This window comes from Myotis davidii, unplaced genomic scaffold (genome assembly GCF_000327345.1).
Source record: "Myotis davidii unplaced genomic scaffold, ASM32734v1 scaffold803, whole genome shotgun sequence".
In the NCBI taxonomy this organism is placed as follows: Eukaryota; Metazoa; Chordata; class Mammalia; order Chiroptera; family Vespertilionidae; genus Myotis; species Myotis davidii.
This window is the reverse complement of record NW_006295567.1, coordinates 3,968,770-3,986,222: the sequence shown is the minus strand read 5'-3', so window position 1 is coordinate 3,986,222 and position 17,453 is coordinate 3,968,770. Positions and strand designations below refer to the sequence as shown.

At 38.0% G+C, this 17,453-nt stretch overlaps 1 protein-coding gene across 1 annotated transcript in view; it reads left to right on the top strand.

Moving 5' to 3' along the window:
* The window catches only part of ADGRB3 (adhesion G protein-coupled receptor B3), a 669,006-nt gene that overhangs the window by 367,087 nt on the left and 284,466 nt on the right, over positions 1-17,453 (top strand). The window contains exon 16 of the mRNA XM_006770359.2: positions 15,839-15,882. Within this exon, the coding sequence (XP_006770422.1) occupies positions 15,839-15,882 (44 nt within the window). The remainder of the gene's footprint in view (positions 1-15,838; positions 15,883-17,453) is intronic.

Genomic DNA, 17,453 nt, shown 5'->3' with positions numbered 1-17,453 from the left:
TTAAAACCACCTAAATACAAAGTAGAAATACATTTATTGTCAAGTTAAAGATACATTAAGTTACAGGCAGTATTTATAGTTTATATAGGCTGGGACAAATGTAGTTTTACAGTTATCTATATGTAAAATAATACAATAATTAAAAAAACGAAGCACTGTAGGTCACACACAACAGTATGGTGATTACCAGCAGAAAAGAGTCAGGGAAAGTAGAGGAAGACGTAAAAGGGATAAGTAGTGATGGAGCGAGACTTGACTTGGGGGTGGTGAGCACATAATACAATATGCAGATGATGTATTTTAGAATTATACATAGTTTTATTAGCCAGTGTCACCCCAATAAATTCAATAAAAATGAATAAAGAAATAAAATAAGAATAAACTCGGTGTTTCATATACAACAGTAGGCCTACTTATGCTCCTCTCTATATGTGGGCAACAATAGAAGTTTTAAACATAAGACAAAGGGGAGTTAACTCTAGGGTGCCACAGAGTAGGAGAATGGATGGGCCGCATTTCAAAGTGCTAATTTAAGGGTCAGAAAAGGCTTCTTATAACTATCTAGGTGCTCCAGTGTTCTAAATCTAAATACTCCATTCCAGAATGACAAGAACCCTTTCTTAAATCCATACAACTGCAGCTGAAATTCTTTGCATTTTGTTCAGTCCTTTTTAGAAATTTAAAATATCTACTTATCCCTTATATAATCTCTTGGAATACTTAAGTCATTAATGAGGAGGGGCAAGGAAGGTGATTCCTGTTATGGTTTTCGTAATTATATGTTTACTAGAGGCCAGGTACACGGATTCGTGCACTGGTGGGGTCTCTCCGCCTGGCCTGTGGGGATCAGGCTAAAACTGCTCTCTGACATCCCCCAAGGGGTCCTGGATTGCAAGAGGGTGCTGGCTAGGCTGAGGGACCTCAATGGTGCACGATTGGAGCTGGGGAGGGACCGCGGGAGGGCTCCAGGGTATGTCTGGCCCATCTCGCCCAGTCTCGATCACCTGGACCCCAGCAGCAAGCTAACATACTTGTCAGAGCGTCTGCCCCATGGTGGTCAGTGTGTGTTATAGCGACTGGTCCAACAGTCAAACAGTTGGACACTTAGAATATTAGGCTTTTATTATATAGGATACTTCCAATATTAATGTAAGCCAGTCTCCTGTGTTGTATACACATAGGTGTTTTTTTTTTATTCCTTAAAAAAAATTTATGAAGTTGGCTTTTACATGCAAGTAACAGAAGCTCAAAGTGATTGGCATTTTCCCAAATTGATGTACTTAGTGAAGGCCATAATGGGATTTATAATCATATTCTGTTTTACAAAACCTATTTTGTAATTTCTGATTTTTCCTAAAAAAAACAAACAAAACAGCCTTGGTTTATAAACAATGACAATTATCTTTTTTTGTAAACCACTTTTTACTAAAATGTTTCAGGCTTCCTAAATTGCTTAATGAAAATATCAAATCTCTCAGCAATAACTTTTAAACATCATAATTAATAATTAACCTATTAGGTCTTTTCCTACTTTTGTCATACTGATTCTAACTTTGAGAGTGTGTTTGATCACACTACTCTCTACTTCCTCAAACCTTAGAATAGCCATGATTTCCTCACTGCATTGAAACCTGGGAAATAATTTTGACATTGCTTTTGAGTAAGGAATTTATTTCTTTGTATGCTCCAAATTTGTTAGCACTGGCAAGTGTGGCTCAATATGTACACACAGACATATACACATGCACATGTCCACATACCCATCATTAGGCTGCTTTGGTTCTGACAGGTCTGGACCTGCTGTGACTTGTTAAGGTGGATGATATCCCTTTAAAATGAGTTAGAAAAATCAGTTATCTTAGTGATCTGGTGCTTTATTAACATTGCAAGCTGTAATACACATTATTTTTCCAAATAAAAAGTCTTTCTCTAGTTCCATATCTCATGAAGAGATGGATTGGACTGTCTGGCCAGCAGTTTTTGCAGTCTAATCTTGTCATTCTTTTTATTTCTTGCTCCGAGCAACACCTCCAATGGCCTCGTTAGGGTGATACTGCTATCTTTCAGGACTGAAAAAATGGACCATGTTTATTTGTAATTTTCAAACTGCTCATATTCATAAAAGATCTCATGGGAATTTGGACTTGTGGGAGTGTGTATTTTTTGCCATATTTGCTTGCATATGAATAGGATCAATCTAACAAATTAAGGAGTTTGTTTTATGTGCATAAACTAAAATTAATCATCAACCATGGCCTTTGTAAATAATAGTGGGAAACACAATGGAAGACTGTAATGAATGTGCTTGTTAACATTAGATAAGTGTGAGAAACAATGAAAAGAGATTCCAACATTCATCAGTGGGTATTTTTATGAATATCAAAGGCTGATAATAACCTAAGAAATTAAAAATCACTTGGCAAAGCTTAGAGTCTAGGCTTTGCATCTATAATTTCTGCAAAGGATGTTTGTATACCTTTACTTTTATTTATTTTTATTTTTAATTTAAATTCTTTATTGTTTAAAGTATATGTCTCCTTTTTCCCCCATTGCCCTCTCCCCAGCCGCTCCCACCCCCCCAGCATATGCCCTCACCCCCCCTACTATCTGTGTCCAATGGTTATACTTATATGAATGCATATGTTTACTTTTAAAATTACTTTTCCACCCTTGTTTTTTGTCCATGTGGAAGAAAGAGATTTCTGATATTTTGCTTGTGTAAAGCTCTTGGTAATTTTAAAGGAGTGTCATGAAATGCTAACTAGACAAGAAGATTGATGGCTCTGCCAACAGCTGAAATTGAGATAGAATCATTCTCTACTTACAGCTATTTGGGGTGTATCCTAAATTTCAGTAAGCATTCTTCTCCATTACATTTCAAATTCTGTTTATTTTTATTCATAATACATAGCTAATATTCTTCAAAAAGATTTAGAATAATTATTCTGTTGTTGGAGAAGGGCTCAGCAAACTTTTTCAGTTAAGAATCACATAGTAAGTGTTTTAGGTGTCTGCGCCATAGTTGTTTCTGTCCCTTCTATTCACCTATGGCTGTTGTAGAGTGAATGCAGCTAAGACAGCATATAAACAAGTGGGTGTGACTCTGCAATAAATTTTATTTTCAAAAATAGGTAGCAGACCAGATTGATCTCCTGGTCCATGTAGATTGTCATTCCCTGTGTGGTAAACAGAATAATGACCCCCAAAGATGTTCACACTCTAATCCCCAGAATCTGTTAATATGTTATGTTACACATCAAAGGGGACTTTTCAGATGTGATTAAAAGTAAGGACATTGATGCCCAGCCAGTGTGGTTCAGTTGGTTGAGTGTCATCTCATGAACCAGGGGTCACAGCTCAATTCCCAGCACATGCCCAGGATGCAATCCCTAGTAGGGGGCTTGCAGGAGGCAGCCTATCAATGTTTTTCTCACATTGATCTCTCTCTCTCTCTCTCTCTCTCTCTCTCTCTCTCTCTTTCTCTCTTCCTCTCTCTGAAATCAATAAAAACATACTTAAAAAAATAAAAAGTAATGACATTGAGTCTTTAGATATTTCTATATATAGTATCATGCCATTTGCTAATAATTACAGTTTTATTTCTTCCTTTCCAATTTGAATACCTTTTATTCAAATTGGCTAGAACTTCCAGTACTATGTTCAATGAGAGTGGTGAAAGCAGACATCCCTGTTTTGCTCCCAATTTTAAGAAAAACTATTTTAGTTTTTGCCTGTTGAGTATTATGTTGACCATGGGTTTGTCATATGTGGCTCATATTATATTAAGGTATGTTCCTTATATTCCCATTTTGCTAAAAGTTTTTATTGTAAATGAGTGCTGGATTTTGTCGAATGCTTTTTCTATATCTGTTGATATAATCATGTAATTTTTATTCTTCATTTTGTTTATGTGGTGTATCATGTTTATTGATTTGTGAATATTGTACCAATCTTGCTTCCCCAGAATGAATCCCACTTGATCATGGTGTATGATCTCTTTAATGTATTGTTGGATGTGCTTTGCTAATATGTTGTTGAAGGTATTTTTCATCTATGTTCATCAGGGATATTAGTCTATAATTGTATTTCTTTGTCATGTCTTTATCTAGTTTTGGAATGAGGATAATGGTGGCCTCATAAAATAAGTTTAGGAGTCTTCCCTCCTCTTGAATTTCTTGGGATAGTTTGAGAAGGATAGGTATTAGATATTTCTTTGGTAAAATTTGCCTCTGAAGCCATCTGGTCTAGGACTTTTTTTTTTTAAATATATTTTATTGATTTTCTATAGAGAAGAAGGGAGAGGGATAGAGAGTTAGAAACATCGATGAGAGAGATTGATCAGCTGCTTCCTGCACGCCCCCTACTGGGGATGGGCCCACAACCAAGGTACATGCCCTTGACCGGAATCGAACCTGGGACCCTTGAGTCCGCAGGCCGATGCTCTATCCACTGAGCCAAACCAGTTCGGCTGGTCCAGGACTTTTGTTTGCTAGTTGTTGTTGTTGTTGTTGTTGTTGTGTGTATGTGTGTTTACTGCTTTTATTTCATTAGTTTTAATTGGTCTATTCAGATTTTCAGAATCTTCCGGATTCGGTTTTGGAAAATTATATGCTTCTAGGAATTTTTCCATTTTGTCCAGGTTGTCAATTTGTTGACATACAGTTGATTGTAATATTTTCTTAAAATCCTTTGTATTTCTGTGGTGTCCATTGTTATTTCTCCTCTTTCATTTCTGATTTTATTTATTTGAGACCTCTCTCCTTTTTTCATAATGAATCTAGTTAAAGGCTTGTCAGTCTTGTTTATGTTTTCCAATAATCAGCTCTGGGTTTCATTGATCTTTTCTATTGTTTCTTTTAGTCTCTATGTCATTTATTTCCACTCTAATCTTTATTATTTCCTTCCTTCTACTTACTCTGGTGTTTGTTTGTTGTTATTTTTTCTAAGTCTTTTTGGTGCAAGTTTAGATTATTTGAGATTTTTCTTACTTCTTGAGGTAGGCCTGTATTGCTAAGAATTAACCTCTTTGAACAGTCTACTCAGTAAATGGTGTTGGGAAAATTGAACAAGTACATACAAAAAAAAAAAAAAAAAGGAGCTAGACTACCTCCTTATACCATTCACAAGAATAAACTCAAAATGAGTTAAAGATTTAAATGTAAGACTCAAAACCATAAAATTCTAGTAAAAAGCATCAGCAGTAAAATCTCAGATATTTCTTATAGCAATGTTTTTTCTCATGTATCTCCCTGAGCAAGGGGGAAAAAAGAAAAAAACAACAACAAATTTTAATACATCAAACTAAAAAGTCTTTTCACAGCAAAGAAAACCATCAATACAATGAAAAGACAACCCACTGGATGGGCGAACATATTTGCCAATTATACATCTACTAAGGGGTTAATATCCAAAATGTATAAAGAACTCAAACAACTCATCACCATAAAACAAAAAATGCAATTGAAGTAATGGACAAAGGACCTAAATAGACACTTCTCCAAAGAGGACATACAAATGACCAATAGACATGAAAAGATGCTCAATGTCGCTAATCATCAGAGAAATACAAATTACAAGCATTATATCACCTCACGCCTGTCAGAATGGCTGTCACCAATAAATCAACAAACAACAAGTGGTAACGAGGATATATAGAAAAGGGAACCTTCATGTGCTATTGGTGGGAATCCAGATTGGTGCAGCCACTATGGAAAACAGTATAGAGGATCCTAAAAAAATTAACACGGAACTGCCTTTTGATCCAGCAATTCCACTTCTGGGAATATATCTGAAGAAGCCCAAAACACTGATTAGAAAGAATATATGCACCCTTATGGTTATTGCAGCACTATTTACAATAGCCAAGATTTGGAAGCAGCCAAGTGCCCATAATTAGATGAGTGGATAAAAAAAAGCTGTATATTTACACAATGGATTAATATTCAGCTATAAAAAAGAAAGAAATCTTAGCTTTGTGACAGCATGTATGGACCTAGAGGCTATTATGCTAAGTGAAATAAGCCAGTCAGAGAAAGACAGATACCAATTTTTTTCACTTATATGTGTAATCTAATGAACAAAATAAACAAACAAAATAGAAACAGACTCATAGATACAGAAAACAAACTGACAGTTTGGGTGGGAGAGAGGTTGAGGGATGGATGAAATAGGTGAAGGGATTAAACAAACAAAAACCTCATAGGCATAGACAACAATATGGTGATTAACAGAGAAGGTGGGTGGGGGTAGGTAGAAAAGGGTAAAGGGGGATAAATGGTTATGGGAAGGGACTAGACTAGGAGTGGTGAATACAATATACAGTTGATGTATTATAAAATTTTACACTTGGATCATTTAATTAACCAATGTAACCCCAATAAATTAAATAAAAATATTTTTAAAAAGGACATTAAGATGGGAAAATTATCCTAGATTATCTGAATAGGTCCAATTTAATCACATGAGCAATTTAACATGGATAACCTTTCTCTGTGGCTATGGTCAGAGAGAAACAGGGAAAGGAATCAACTGCCATTGCTTACAGTAAAGACGAAGGAAGGGGCACAAGCAAGGGGATATGTTCTAAAAGCTGCCTCTAAAAGCTGAAGACACCCCTGGTTGCCCACCAGGGAGGAAATGTGGAGGCAGTCCCACAACTGCAAAGAACTGAATTCTGCTGAGACCTGCATGAGCCTGAACGTGGATTTATCCCCAGACCCTGCAGAAAGGGGTGCAGTTCCGCGAAGGCTTTGATGTCAGCCTCGTTAATCTTTTGAGCAGAGACCCAGGCTTCTGACCTACAAAAACTGCAAGATAATTAATTTGTGTTGCATCTAAGTTTGTGGCAATTCATAACAGCAGCAATAGAAAAGGAATAACCCTGCATTGCAAAATTAACTTTTAGATTATGAAGGTAATAATTGTATACATTAATAGTGCCATTTTGAATCAGATATACTGAAATACTAATGATTCATTATTCAATAAAAATCAATTAGCAACTAGAGATTACATTTTGTCCTGCTGATTATTATAGGAGCATTTTAGGAGCCTGATTAAAGGAATGACCAGACAGTGAGAATGGCCATGTAAAGTGGAAGTACTAGTAGATGTTGGGAAAAATTATAGGAAGCCATAAGATGGTATCATCTGTGCAGCCATGAAAGCAACTTGTGGAACCAGGTGTTGGAGGCCAGGAACAAGATATGTTGTACTCTTGAAGCCATTTAGCGGAACTCTGCTGGCAGCTACTGGACTGGAGCAGTGAAAAACACTCCCCCAGCCCTTGTCTCCACAACAACCCCGATGGAAGTATTATTAAGACACATTATTTTATCCTCTCGGGTATAAAAAGAAAATATCTATGGTGTATATTGAATACATAAAGAATCTACTTTAGTTATTTAGGTATTTCTTAAAGTTATTTTGCACTTTCAACACACAAAGAAAATATGTAGAGGGTTTCGCCCCATTCTTTTTTCATGCTCTAAGACATACATGTGGAGGCAATGATTTTCTTTGCAGGATACACATATGAATAATTACTGATAGTGGTTCAATTTTTTACTGTTTCTCATATGTCAAAAGGAAAGTGTCCATCTAAAAATAATATATATATTCAGGTTAGTGATATATCTCAGAAATGAGAGAAGCAAGCTGTTATCCATCCCCAAAAATAATGTCATGTGGTTAATGGGAGCTACTGAGTAACCAGATAGCAGAAACTGAAGTAAATATGTGCGCTCTCCTTGTGTTCTAATTAAACAGCTGCCAACTCCTCGAGAAGAGCTATGTAACAGGAATGTGACTCGTCCTGATAAACAATGTTCTGCCCTTCTCGCTTCAGTGGCTTTTGTATCATTCTGCTTTAGTTAAAGCCAGTTCTTTCTTTTCCATCTCCTTGGTGTGATACGTTCCCATCGTGATCTATTCAAAAACTCCATATCTCCATCCACATTCCTGTAAAGTACTGCATTTTCAGTGAGCCTCTTATACTTTATATACCTATCAGTCATCCCCTCAAAAACAAAGACCCATGTTTGTTCTTTTTAGAATTATTTTAAATTACTAAAATATGAAACAGTACTTGCCATAACCTTGAAACGAGGTTTAGAGAACATTCAATAGACTATTTCTTGTTGTTCATTTTAATATTGTATCTTTTTCAAGTGCATCATCTTCTTGGGAGGTGCATCACACTTGTAGGGACTATGAAGCTGTTTATAAGTTGAGCCATAGCCTGATTAGGGTTCCCTCTCATTAATCAGCTTTTAATGATGTCATAGGTATGACCATGGGAAAATGTACATCTACTAAGATCTTACTTCCCTTAGCACTCATTCCTAAGATTTTTTAAATTGTTTTTTCTCAAGTAATATGAGAATTATAAACGGAATATAAATTAGTCTATTGCGGATCATGTCAGTCATTTTGAACCTGTTCTTGAGGAATTCCTAAAATCTATCTGTGCAGTTATATAATAACTAGAGACCCAATGCAGGAAATTCATGCAAGGGGCTCAGTCCTCACAGCTGTGGCGGCTGCCTCAGCCTTCGCAGCCCCGCTTCAACCAGAAGGTTCTCCAGAAGGATGTCCGGAAGGTCATTTGGCTGCCTGGTCATATTACACTTTTATTACTATAGATGACAATTACACCTTGGTGGAGAAATGAAGGAAGAATAAGCTTAGCAAAATCCAGGTCATTTTAATGTAATGCCTTTATGTTTAAAATTTATATAATTTGCCAAAACCGGTTTGGCTCAGTGGATAGAGCGTCGGCCTCGCGACTGAAAGGTCCCAGGTTTGATTCCAGTCAAGGGCATGTGCCTTGGTTGCAGGCACATCCCCTGTGGGAGGTGTGCAGGAGGCAGCTGGTTGATGTTTCTCTCTCATCTATGTTTCTGACTCTCTATCCCTCTCCCTTCCTCTCTGTAAAAAATCAATAAAATATATTTACAAAAAAAAATAGTAAGAATAATCTCTACCTCTGGGTGGGGAAAGGACACCATATTGAGCATATACCATTAGAGATATCCAACCACACATGTTCCTAGTTTAGCCCTAATCTCAGAATTCATGGAGCCAAGGAATATATCTATCTATCTATCTGATTGCCCCCCCACACCCTGATCTTGGGCAGGGCCAGCCAGCCAATCTCCCATGGGCCCTCACCCCCAACCAGCCCAGCCCCAATCGGCACCCATCAGGGTGGGCCAACAGGACCCCACCTGTGCACAAATTTGTGCACTGGGCCTCTAGTATCCTATATAATAAAAGGCTAATATGCAAATAGACCGAATGGCATAACAACCAAAAAACTGGTTGCTATATGTGTGCTCACCACCAGGGGGTGTGTGCGGAACTTGGTGGGAGTAGGCAGCAGGTGTCAGAACGCAGAACATGGTAGGTGTCAGCCATGGTGCGATGATGGAGGAAGTGAATGGGGGCACTAGACCAAGGCAGGGTGCTAGTCACTGTCATCGGGCCAAGCTTCTGGTAGTTACTGAAAATTCTTTGCTCCCGCATGCCGCAGCCCCGCCCAATGCTCGCACCTGCTGCCAGTGCCTGCCCTGCTTGCACCCACTGCCGGCACCCAGCGCCAGCCCCAATTGCTCAGCACAGTCAACAGGTGCTAGTGGCAGCTGCTGGCCCTGATCATCCCTGAGGGCTTCTCCACCCCCCTGCTCCTGAGGGGTTATTGAGGCAGCAGCCACCACTCACACCTGCTGACAGCGCCCAACCCACTTGCACCTGTTAATGGCACCAGCCCCAATCCCTCCACGACATCAGTGGGTGTGAGCAGGGCCAGCACCATCAGCACATGGGAGTGGTGGTGTCAGGAGCGGGGCTGCCAGCAGACAAGGACCAGAGGTACATGGCACGAAGGGTCAGCAGAGGCATGGAGGATGGGCCCAGACCCACCCCTGTGCCCACCACAGCCTCACAGCCCACAGTTTCTTTGAAGGTGCATGAATTTGTACATTAGACCCCCTAGTTTTTAATAAGCATCCCCATTGATTCTAGAGAAGGTCTAGAGAAAACACTTTTAAACATTAAGATATCAAGAGTGTAATTAAGAAAGATGTAAATTAAATATATTCAAGACTTAAAAATGCCAAGGATAATTAGAGAAACTTGGTCTTCATTCATTTTTGTTGTGACTTTACCCTTAGCTTCTCTGTAACGACCTTCCTTCAGACCTCTGCCTAAATATTATCTTCTCAGTGAAGCCTTCCTAATATACATAATTGTAATCATTCACTTACCAGCCTTTCCTACTCAGTGTGACTTACTTGAGATCATAGCACAGATTACCATCCAGCATCCTATAAAATAAAAGCCTGATATACAAATTGTCCCCTTGGGCAGTGGTTTGACCAGGAGTTTGACAGGGAGACCGGAGGTTTGACCACTCGCTGTGATGTGCGCTGACCACAAGGGGGCAGCACAGAACATGGCAGGCATCAGTGATGTGGCACTGGCAGTGGGTGGCAATGGAGGTGCTGTCAGCCTCAATGGGAGAGCGATGGTGGGATCGTGGAGCAGGTGAGCAGGTGTTGCCAGGCCAAGGTGGGCGTGAGTGGGGGCCCGATCACCCCACTGATCACATTGCAGATGGTGACCAGTGGCCGTGCTGGGGGCACCACTGCCCAGCTCCCAGGCACTGAAGGAGAAAGGGCAAATAGCAATATTAAAATGTTTCTTCTAATTATTTCACTTTCAGTGTGCACAAATCCGTGCACCGGGCCACTAGTATTAGATATTTACATACTTGTTTATGTTTTCTTGTCTCCCTCTCTGCTCTCCTCATTAAGGTGCAGTCTATAAGACAGGATTTTGTTTTGTCCAATGTTGTATTACCAGTGCCTCCAAGAGCACCTGGAATATAATAGGTGTTTACTAAGTGATTTTTACATGAATCAGGAAATGAATGAAAGAACTTGTTTTGATCATCTTCCTGGCTCTCCTTTCTGACTTCATTGATTTAAGAGAATAATTTATCATCATGAGATATATTTAAAGTATTCCATAGGGAAAAGAAAAAAAGAATCGGTAGATAGTTTTGAAGAAAGAAAAGAAATTTGCTTATGAATGTCTTTCTGGAATCACTGAGATTGAACTAGAAAGGATGCCAAATCCTCCATTATAAAAAGGAAAAAAGAAAAGTTATGCAGACCAAAGGAAAAGAGAGAACCACCCATAGAAATATATTGACGAACTTAGTGATATATTTTACAGTTAAATGGATACATTGGTTTGATTGATGTCAAAACAGAGAAGTAAAAGAAAATAGCAAAAACTGTTAAATACACTTGAAAATAGTGTGTCAAACATTTATAGTAATTGGGAAATTTGGGTCATGGTATACTTTGTAAATGCTTAAAAGCTGGTGAGTAAAAATGTTTAACAGGAATTAAACTGTGCTATTTTGGATAGTCAAGAGAAACACACACACACACACACACACACACACACACATACAACTTCCCCCCTCCCCCAACAAATGAGTTTTCCAAGAATAGCATATCCTTTACAGAGTTTTCAAATACATGCAGTTTTTATTTAAATATATTTTATTGATTTTTTTTGCAGAGAGGATGGGAAAAAGGATAGAGAGTTAGAAACATTGATGAGAGAGAAATATTGATCAGCCGCCTCCTGCACACCTCCTACTGGAGATATGCCCGCAACCAAGGTGCATGCCCTTGACCAGAATCGAACCTGGGACCTTTCAGCCCGCAGGCCGACGCTCTATCCACTGAGCCAAACCGGTCAGGGCAAATACATGCAGTTTTAATATTTTGTGTCCATTGACAGTTTTGTAAATTAATCTTTAGCCCACTTTTCTCATTTACCTGAAGATTTTTTTTCTTGCATTCCTAAATCTACTTCTATAGCTTGACTATTTGACTATTGCTTGAGTCATTACATTTGGTTACTGCTCTCTTTTGAGCTCGCCATTTCCTTTATTGATTTCCTGTAACTTCCTCATACAGATCTTGTAGTAGAGTACCATTGAGAAATATTTTACAAATGTTTTATAAATGGTTTCTCAGCCAGAGCCATTTAGCTAGATTTTTTTTATGTTTAGAATTAATTCATCTTTTTTAATGTCCCATTTCACATTCTTGTATTCCTTAAGTGAGTGCTCTATCTACATACTAAGATTTCTCTACTTATTTTTCTAAACTGGAATGTTTAAATAATTGACTTAGCTCACAGGCCTACATATTAGTGACTGTACTAGGATGAATATTCACAAAGCACAAGGAGGTGTCTGCCCGTTGTGTAGGTCCCAGATGTATAGAGAAACACAAGATTGAGTGGTGCATCGTGGAGCCTATAATTTTCTCACGTGGATGTTTTTCGAATTTTCACAGACAGAAAGAGAGAGGAAATGAGGAAGGGACAGGATAAAGCTAAGGTGTGAAAAAGGCATGGGATAAGAGTAAAAGTATTTTCCATCTTTATACTTTCATCTGAAAGTGGAAATCAGTTTCCTTAGAGGAGTAAAAAGAAAAGGGATATCCAAATATTTAAGTTCATGTAATTTTTTTTTCTAAATTAGTTTCTTTTGTTGTGTCGTGTTATGAACTCTAGTTTTGAAATGTTAACCCTATAATCAGAATCTGGTACAGTGGGGCCTTGAATTACGAGTTTAATTTGTTTCGTGATGGAGCTCGTAACTCAAATTACTCATATGTCAAATCAATTTTCACCATTACAATGAATTGAATGCTGGGCTGATGTTGTGGCATTCACTGTGACATTTGCTTTGCCAACTAGCGGTGGGTATCTGAAGCTGGCTTGTAACCCGAATTTTAGCTCACAACTCAAAGCAAAAAATCAGCCGAGAGACGGCTAGTATCTCGAAAAACTCGTTAGTCGGGACACTCGTAAGTCAAGGGCCCACTGTATTGATTTATGTAGAGACTTAAGTTACTCTAACTCAGGCATTGCTAAAAGAAGTGAACTAGATGTAGAGGACCTGTTATCTCAGGTTCTTCACCTACACTTAGTTTCTACATCCATGATACGTATTCTCCCATCTCCTTCATTGTGATACCCCAAGTTTAACTTATTTTCCATACTGTGCTCTGAGCTCTTTTGAACAAATCTCTAGATAAATATAGCATAACTTTGAGACAATATTGTAGCTATGCTTAGGATTTCTTAGGAAGCCACAAGCTATATAATTTCAGGTAAAACTAGATAGAGTCTCATAGAGCCAAGGAAGAAACCAATGTGAAATACCATTCCTCTCCCCTTCCCTAGAACATTTTTATCTGTGCCTCCTGTAAGATCCACATAGGCACTCATATCTTCCATGAAACTCCTTCTGGCTAATACAGTCCATGATGCTCTGTCCCTTACACAATAAATTATGACTAGTGACATTTATATGAGCATATTTCTTTGTATTGTGATATCAACATTCCATAGGCATGTTCCTTATCAACATCTATAAGACTATAACCTTTTTCAGGGCATAATGTTTTTATGCTCTAAGAGTATAGTTAAGAGGTATGGGCATTTGGTAAAAAGTAGAATATCTACTTTTTTGAAGGATTTTGGAAAATGGTAATGGTGCTAAAACATTGGAATTAGTCAAATGCCCCAATTCCAATGAATAATAAATAAAATGGGGGTAGATTTAACAAATTTTAAAATAGTGAGCTTAATTTTTATTTCCAGTGGAATCCTAGAATGAACCCAGAAAGCAGCCCTTACAAAGTGCAATATTTCACAAAAAGCCTGCCTAGACTTTTAAAGATGTTGCTTTGCCACATATACCCCAGTGACCATCTACATGTGGACAAGATGGAGGAATGAGGGCAGGCTCACAGCTGGCTAACACTGAGGGGCATATCCACCTGTGGGAAGGACCCAGCAGCCTGTTTCAGGACTGTGACTTTTGCTTGCCTTGGCTTATTCATCATTTTATCCATGACTTGGTTGGCTGAGGACATATATATCATGTTTATTTCTTAATCCTGTAATGAAACAAAGTTTGGAAGCGATAGTGAATGTGTGGGATGCCCAAATCAGGATTCAAAAAGCTCCTGAGAGCTTTTAAATATGGGTGATATCTGTCAAATTCAGGAAGAGGCTACCAAAATATCTGACACTGTCTTATTTTGCATTATTCAGAACATGGCACCTAAATTGGAGAGGCAATAGTCCTGCTTTGTTCTGTACAAATAGGACACAGTGGATGGTTCCTCTAAATACGTTTATAGTGTGTGCTCCAGGCAGTGAGTGAAGTGAACTTGAAACCAACAGAATATGTTTAATAGAGAAGAGAGGACTCTTCAGGGCTATGATTGGATCTGCTTATATCTAAAGATATCACATAGAGGAAGAATTATTAAGCTCAAAGGGCAATATGAGACCCAATGAATGTGGACCAGCAGATAGGAAATAATACTTTCCAAGAATTAGTTCTTTTCAAAACAAAGCACCGCCTGGCCAGTATGGCTTAGTTGGTTGGCCATCATCCAGTGCACCAGAAAGTTCCTGGTTCTATTCCCTATTAGGGCACATGCCCAGGATGCAGGCTTAGTCCCGAGTAAGGTTTGTGCAGGAGGCAGCCAGCAATTGATGTTTTTCTTTCACATTGATGTTTCTCTTTCTCTCTCCCTCTCTCTTCCATTCTCTCTAAAAATCAGTAAAAATAAAATGGAAGATGTGGGGGAGGAGGGAGGCCCATGGGGGGAAACAGGGGGGAAGATCAACCAAAGAACTTGTATGCATATAGCATAAACCATGGACACAGACAATAGAGTGGTGAAGGTCTCTGAGGCCTGTGGTGGGGGTGGTATAGAAGGGATCAATAGCGGATAAAGGGGACATATGTAATACTTTCAACAATTAAGTTTTTTTAAAATATATTTTTATTGATTTCAGAGAGGAAAGGAAAGGGAGAGAGAGGGATAGAAACATCAATGATGAGAGAGTATCATTGATGGGCTGCCCCCTGCATGTCCCCCACTGGGGACTGAGCCCACAACCCAGGCATGTGCCCTGACCAGGAATGAACTGTGACCTCCTGATTCATAGGTGGACGCTCAACCACTGAGCCACCGTTGCCAGGCAACAATGAAGATTTTCGTTAAAAGAGAGAGAGAGGAAAAAAAAAAAAACAGCAACAACAACAAAAACTAAAGTACGTCTCTGGAATTCAGTGTGGAAAACTCATTTTGTCATCCCCAAAATCATGGTAGCTATTAAATACATAATTATTCAACCGAATAAAAGTTTAGCACTTTTTCTCAGAGTTTCATTAGATGTGATCCCATACAATTATGATCTGTTGATTAAGAAGGTGTTGCAAGTTAACAAACTCCCTGGGCATAGACAACAAAAGCAACCATCTCTTGCCTCTAGAAAGCTGACCAACTAGAGGCTGCAGAGGAAGTGGCGGTGGTGGTGATTGTATAATATTGAATGTTTCACTGTGATTGACACATTGTAAATACTTTGGTGTGCTTAAAGGAAACAATTCAGCAATTAATATTTTAGTGAAAAAATGAAGTAGAAATCATCAAAATATGAACCTTGTGGTAGGTGAGAATATCATGTTCAAATTTCAAAACAACTAAATATAAGTCATGATATTTGGAATAAATGAATTATTTTCATGAAAAGAATTTCACAAACTGGGTCACCGAATCTATAAGAAAGGACATGCAGATTTTAATACAAAAAAAATAGAGGTGGAATTTTTGAAATATCTTACTGTAAGATAAGAAATCTGCCATTCTGTTTGCATTGCACACAATCCTATAATATTTTATGTATGTACTGAAGATACATTTATTCCTCTGTTTGCTTTTAGGGCACTTTGAATCCCTATTGTGTCTTATGGGATGACTCAAAAACGTAAGTGACAGCTGTTTTCTTACATTTCTTTGGTCTAAATAGTCAAAGCACTCTGAGCTCTTTTGGCTGCCTGCTAGCCAACAGGAATATGATAATGTGGTGGGATATGTGTTAACTCAGAGGGGAAACATTCTCCTTTTTGAATCTGTAGGACAGCATGATGAATGTGTTTGTGTGTGACGATGCCATCGGGTTATGTCCCAAGATAGAATTACATTACCTAATGTGTAAGGCATGTTGTGATGCAAATTCCATGAGGATCTTTTAAAAGCTCTAATATTTTAAAATTATAGAAGCTCAAATGCTACTTCAACATTTTGCCTAGTAATTCAGTTTAGCACTGTAGAATAAAAGAGCAATCACTGTGGTCATTTAGGCAATACATTGCTTGCATGACCTTGAATCTATTATCACAGTAATGCAATATTTAGACACCCCTTCCAAATTGTTTTGTTGTAAAAACTTTGAGTGACATTTTAATTTTCTTATTCATATATTTTACGAACTCATGAAGACAAAAGAAAATAATTACAATAAATAAGGATGAGTAATTCTTCCATGTATTTCTTCATTTGTACAAGTAATTGCAATGTATCTGGACAAAATAATTTAATCTCATTGGCAACTCTATACATTTTAATGTCTCAAAGAAAAGAAAAATTCATAATTAAGTCTTCATTAGACTCCTATACTTTGATTACTCGTGTAACTTTATCGCAGTGTAGTAGCCAGGTTTTATTTTGTTTTGTATGGAGGGGAGATAAATATCAATAAATCCCAAAAGTGAATACTACCATGCCGTATGCTGTCAGATAGGGTACCATATTGTTGGCTTCTATGCATTCTAAATTTTTTCCAGGGTTCTTTACCCTAAATCTGATCCAAATCTGAAGTTTTATGATATTACTTGCCTCTCACCATTAATTATTAGAGAGTCTAGAAGAGGAGCATTCTTAGAATTTCTAGGTGAAAAGCAAACCTACTGGCCATGTGCTCATTCCTTGGATACTGATATAATTTAAACTACACTATTTCTGTGTCTGAAAAAGCGATGATATTAAGTGTATTTTTTGCTATAGATTCTGATATTCTAGGGATGCTCTTCTATGAACCTTAGTGCCATAAGGGGAAGTCCAGTTGCCCTGTGATAATACGAACTGGATGTCTTCATTGATGTCAGTAATTGTTCTTTTTGAAATCCCATAGAGAAACTCATGGTAGTAAACTTTTTGCAAGCTTTCTTCTTCACCAGTAGCCAGGGAAGACTTGGCAGTATATAAGGCACTGCTTAGTAGGCTGTTTAGTCCAAGAAGAATAAAGTGCTACACAAATCTAATTTAATGTTTTTTGCTAAAGAAAAATATGCCATCTTAAGTTCCTGATTATAGCTACTTGCACATCTCCACGGATAACAACCAACTTTGATTTAGTTTTAAAAAGTACGTAGAGTGTGCTTCCTAAACAGGAGAAAGCGTTAGTCATTCCAAAAGACCTTTAGGGATGTTAAAGAGATGCTTTGAGAAGAAACAGCATTCCCCTGTTTGGGACCTCTCTTGGTTCCTTTCACGGAT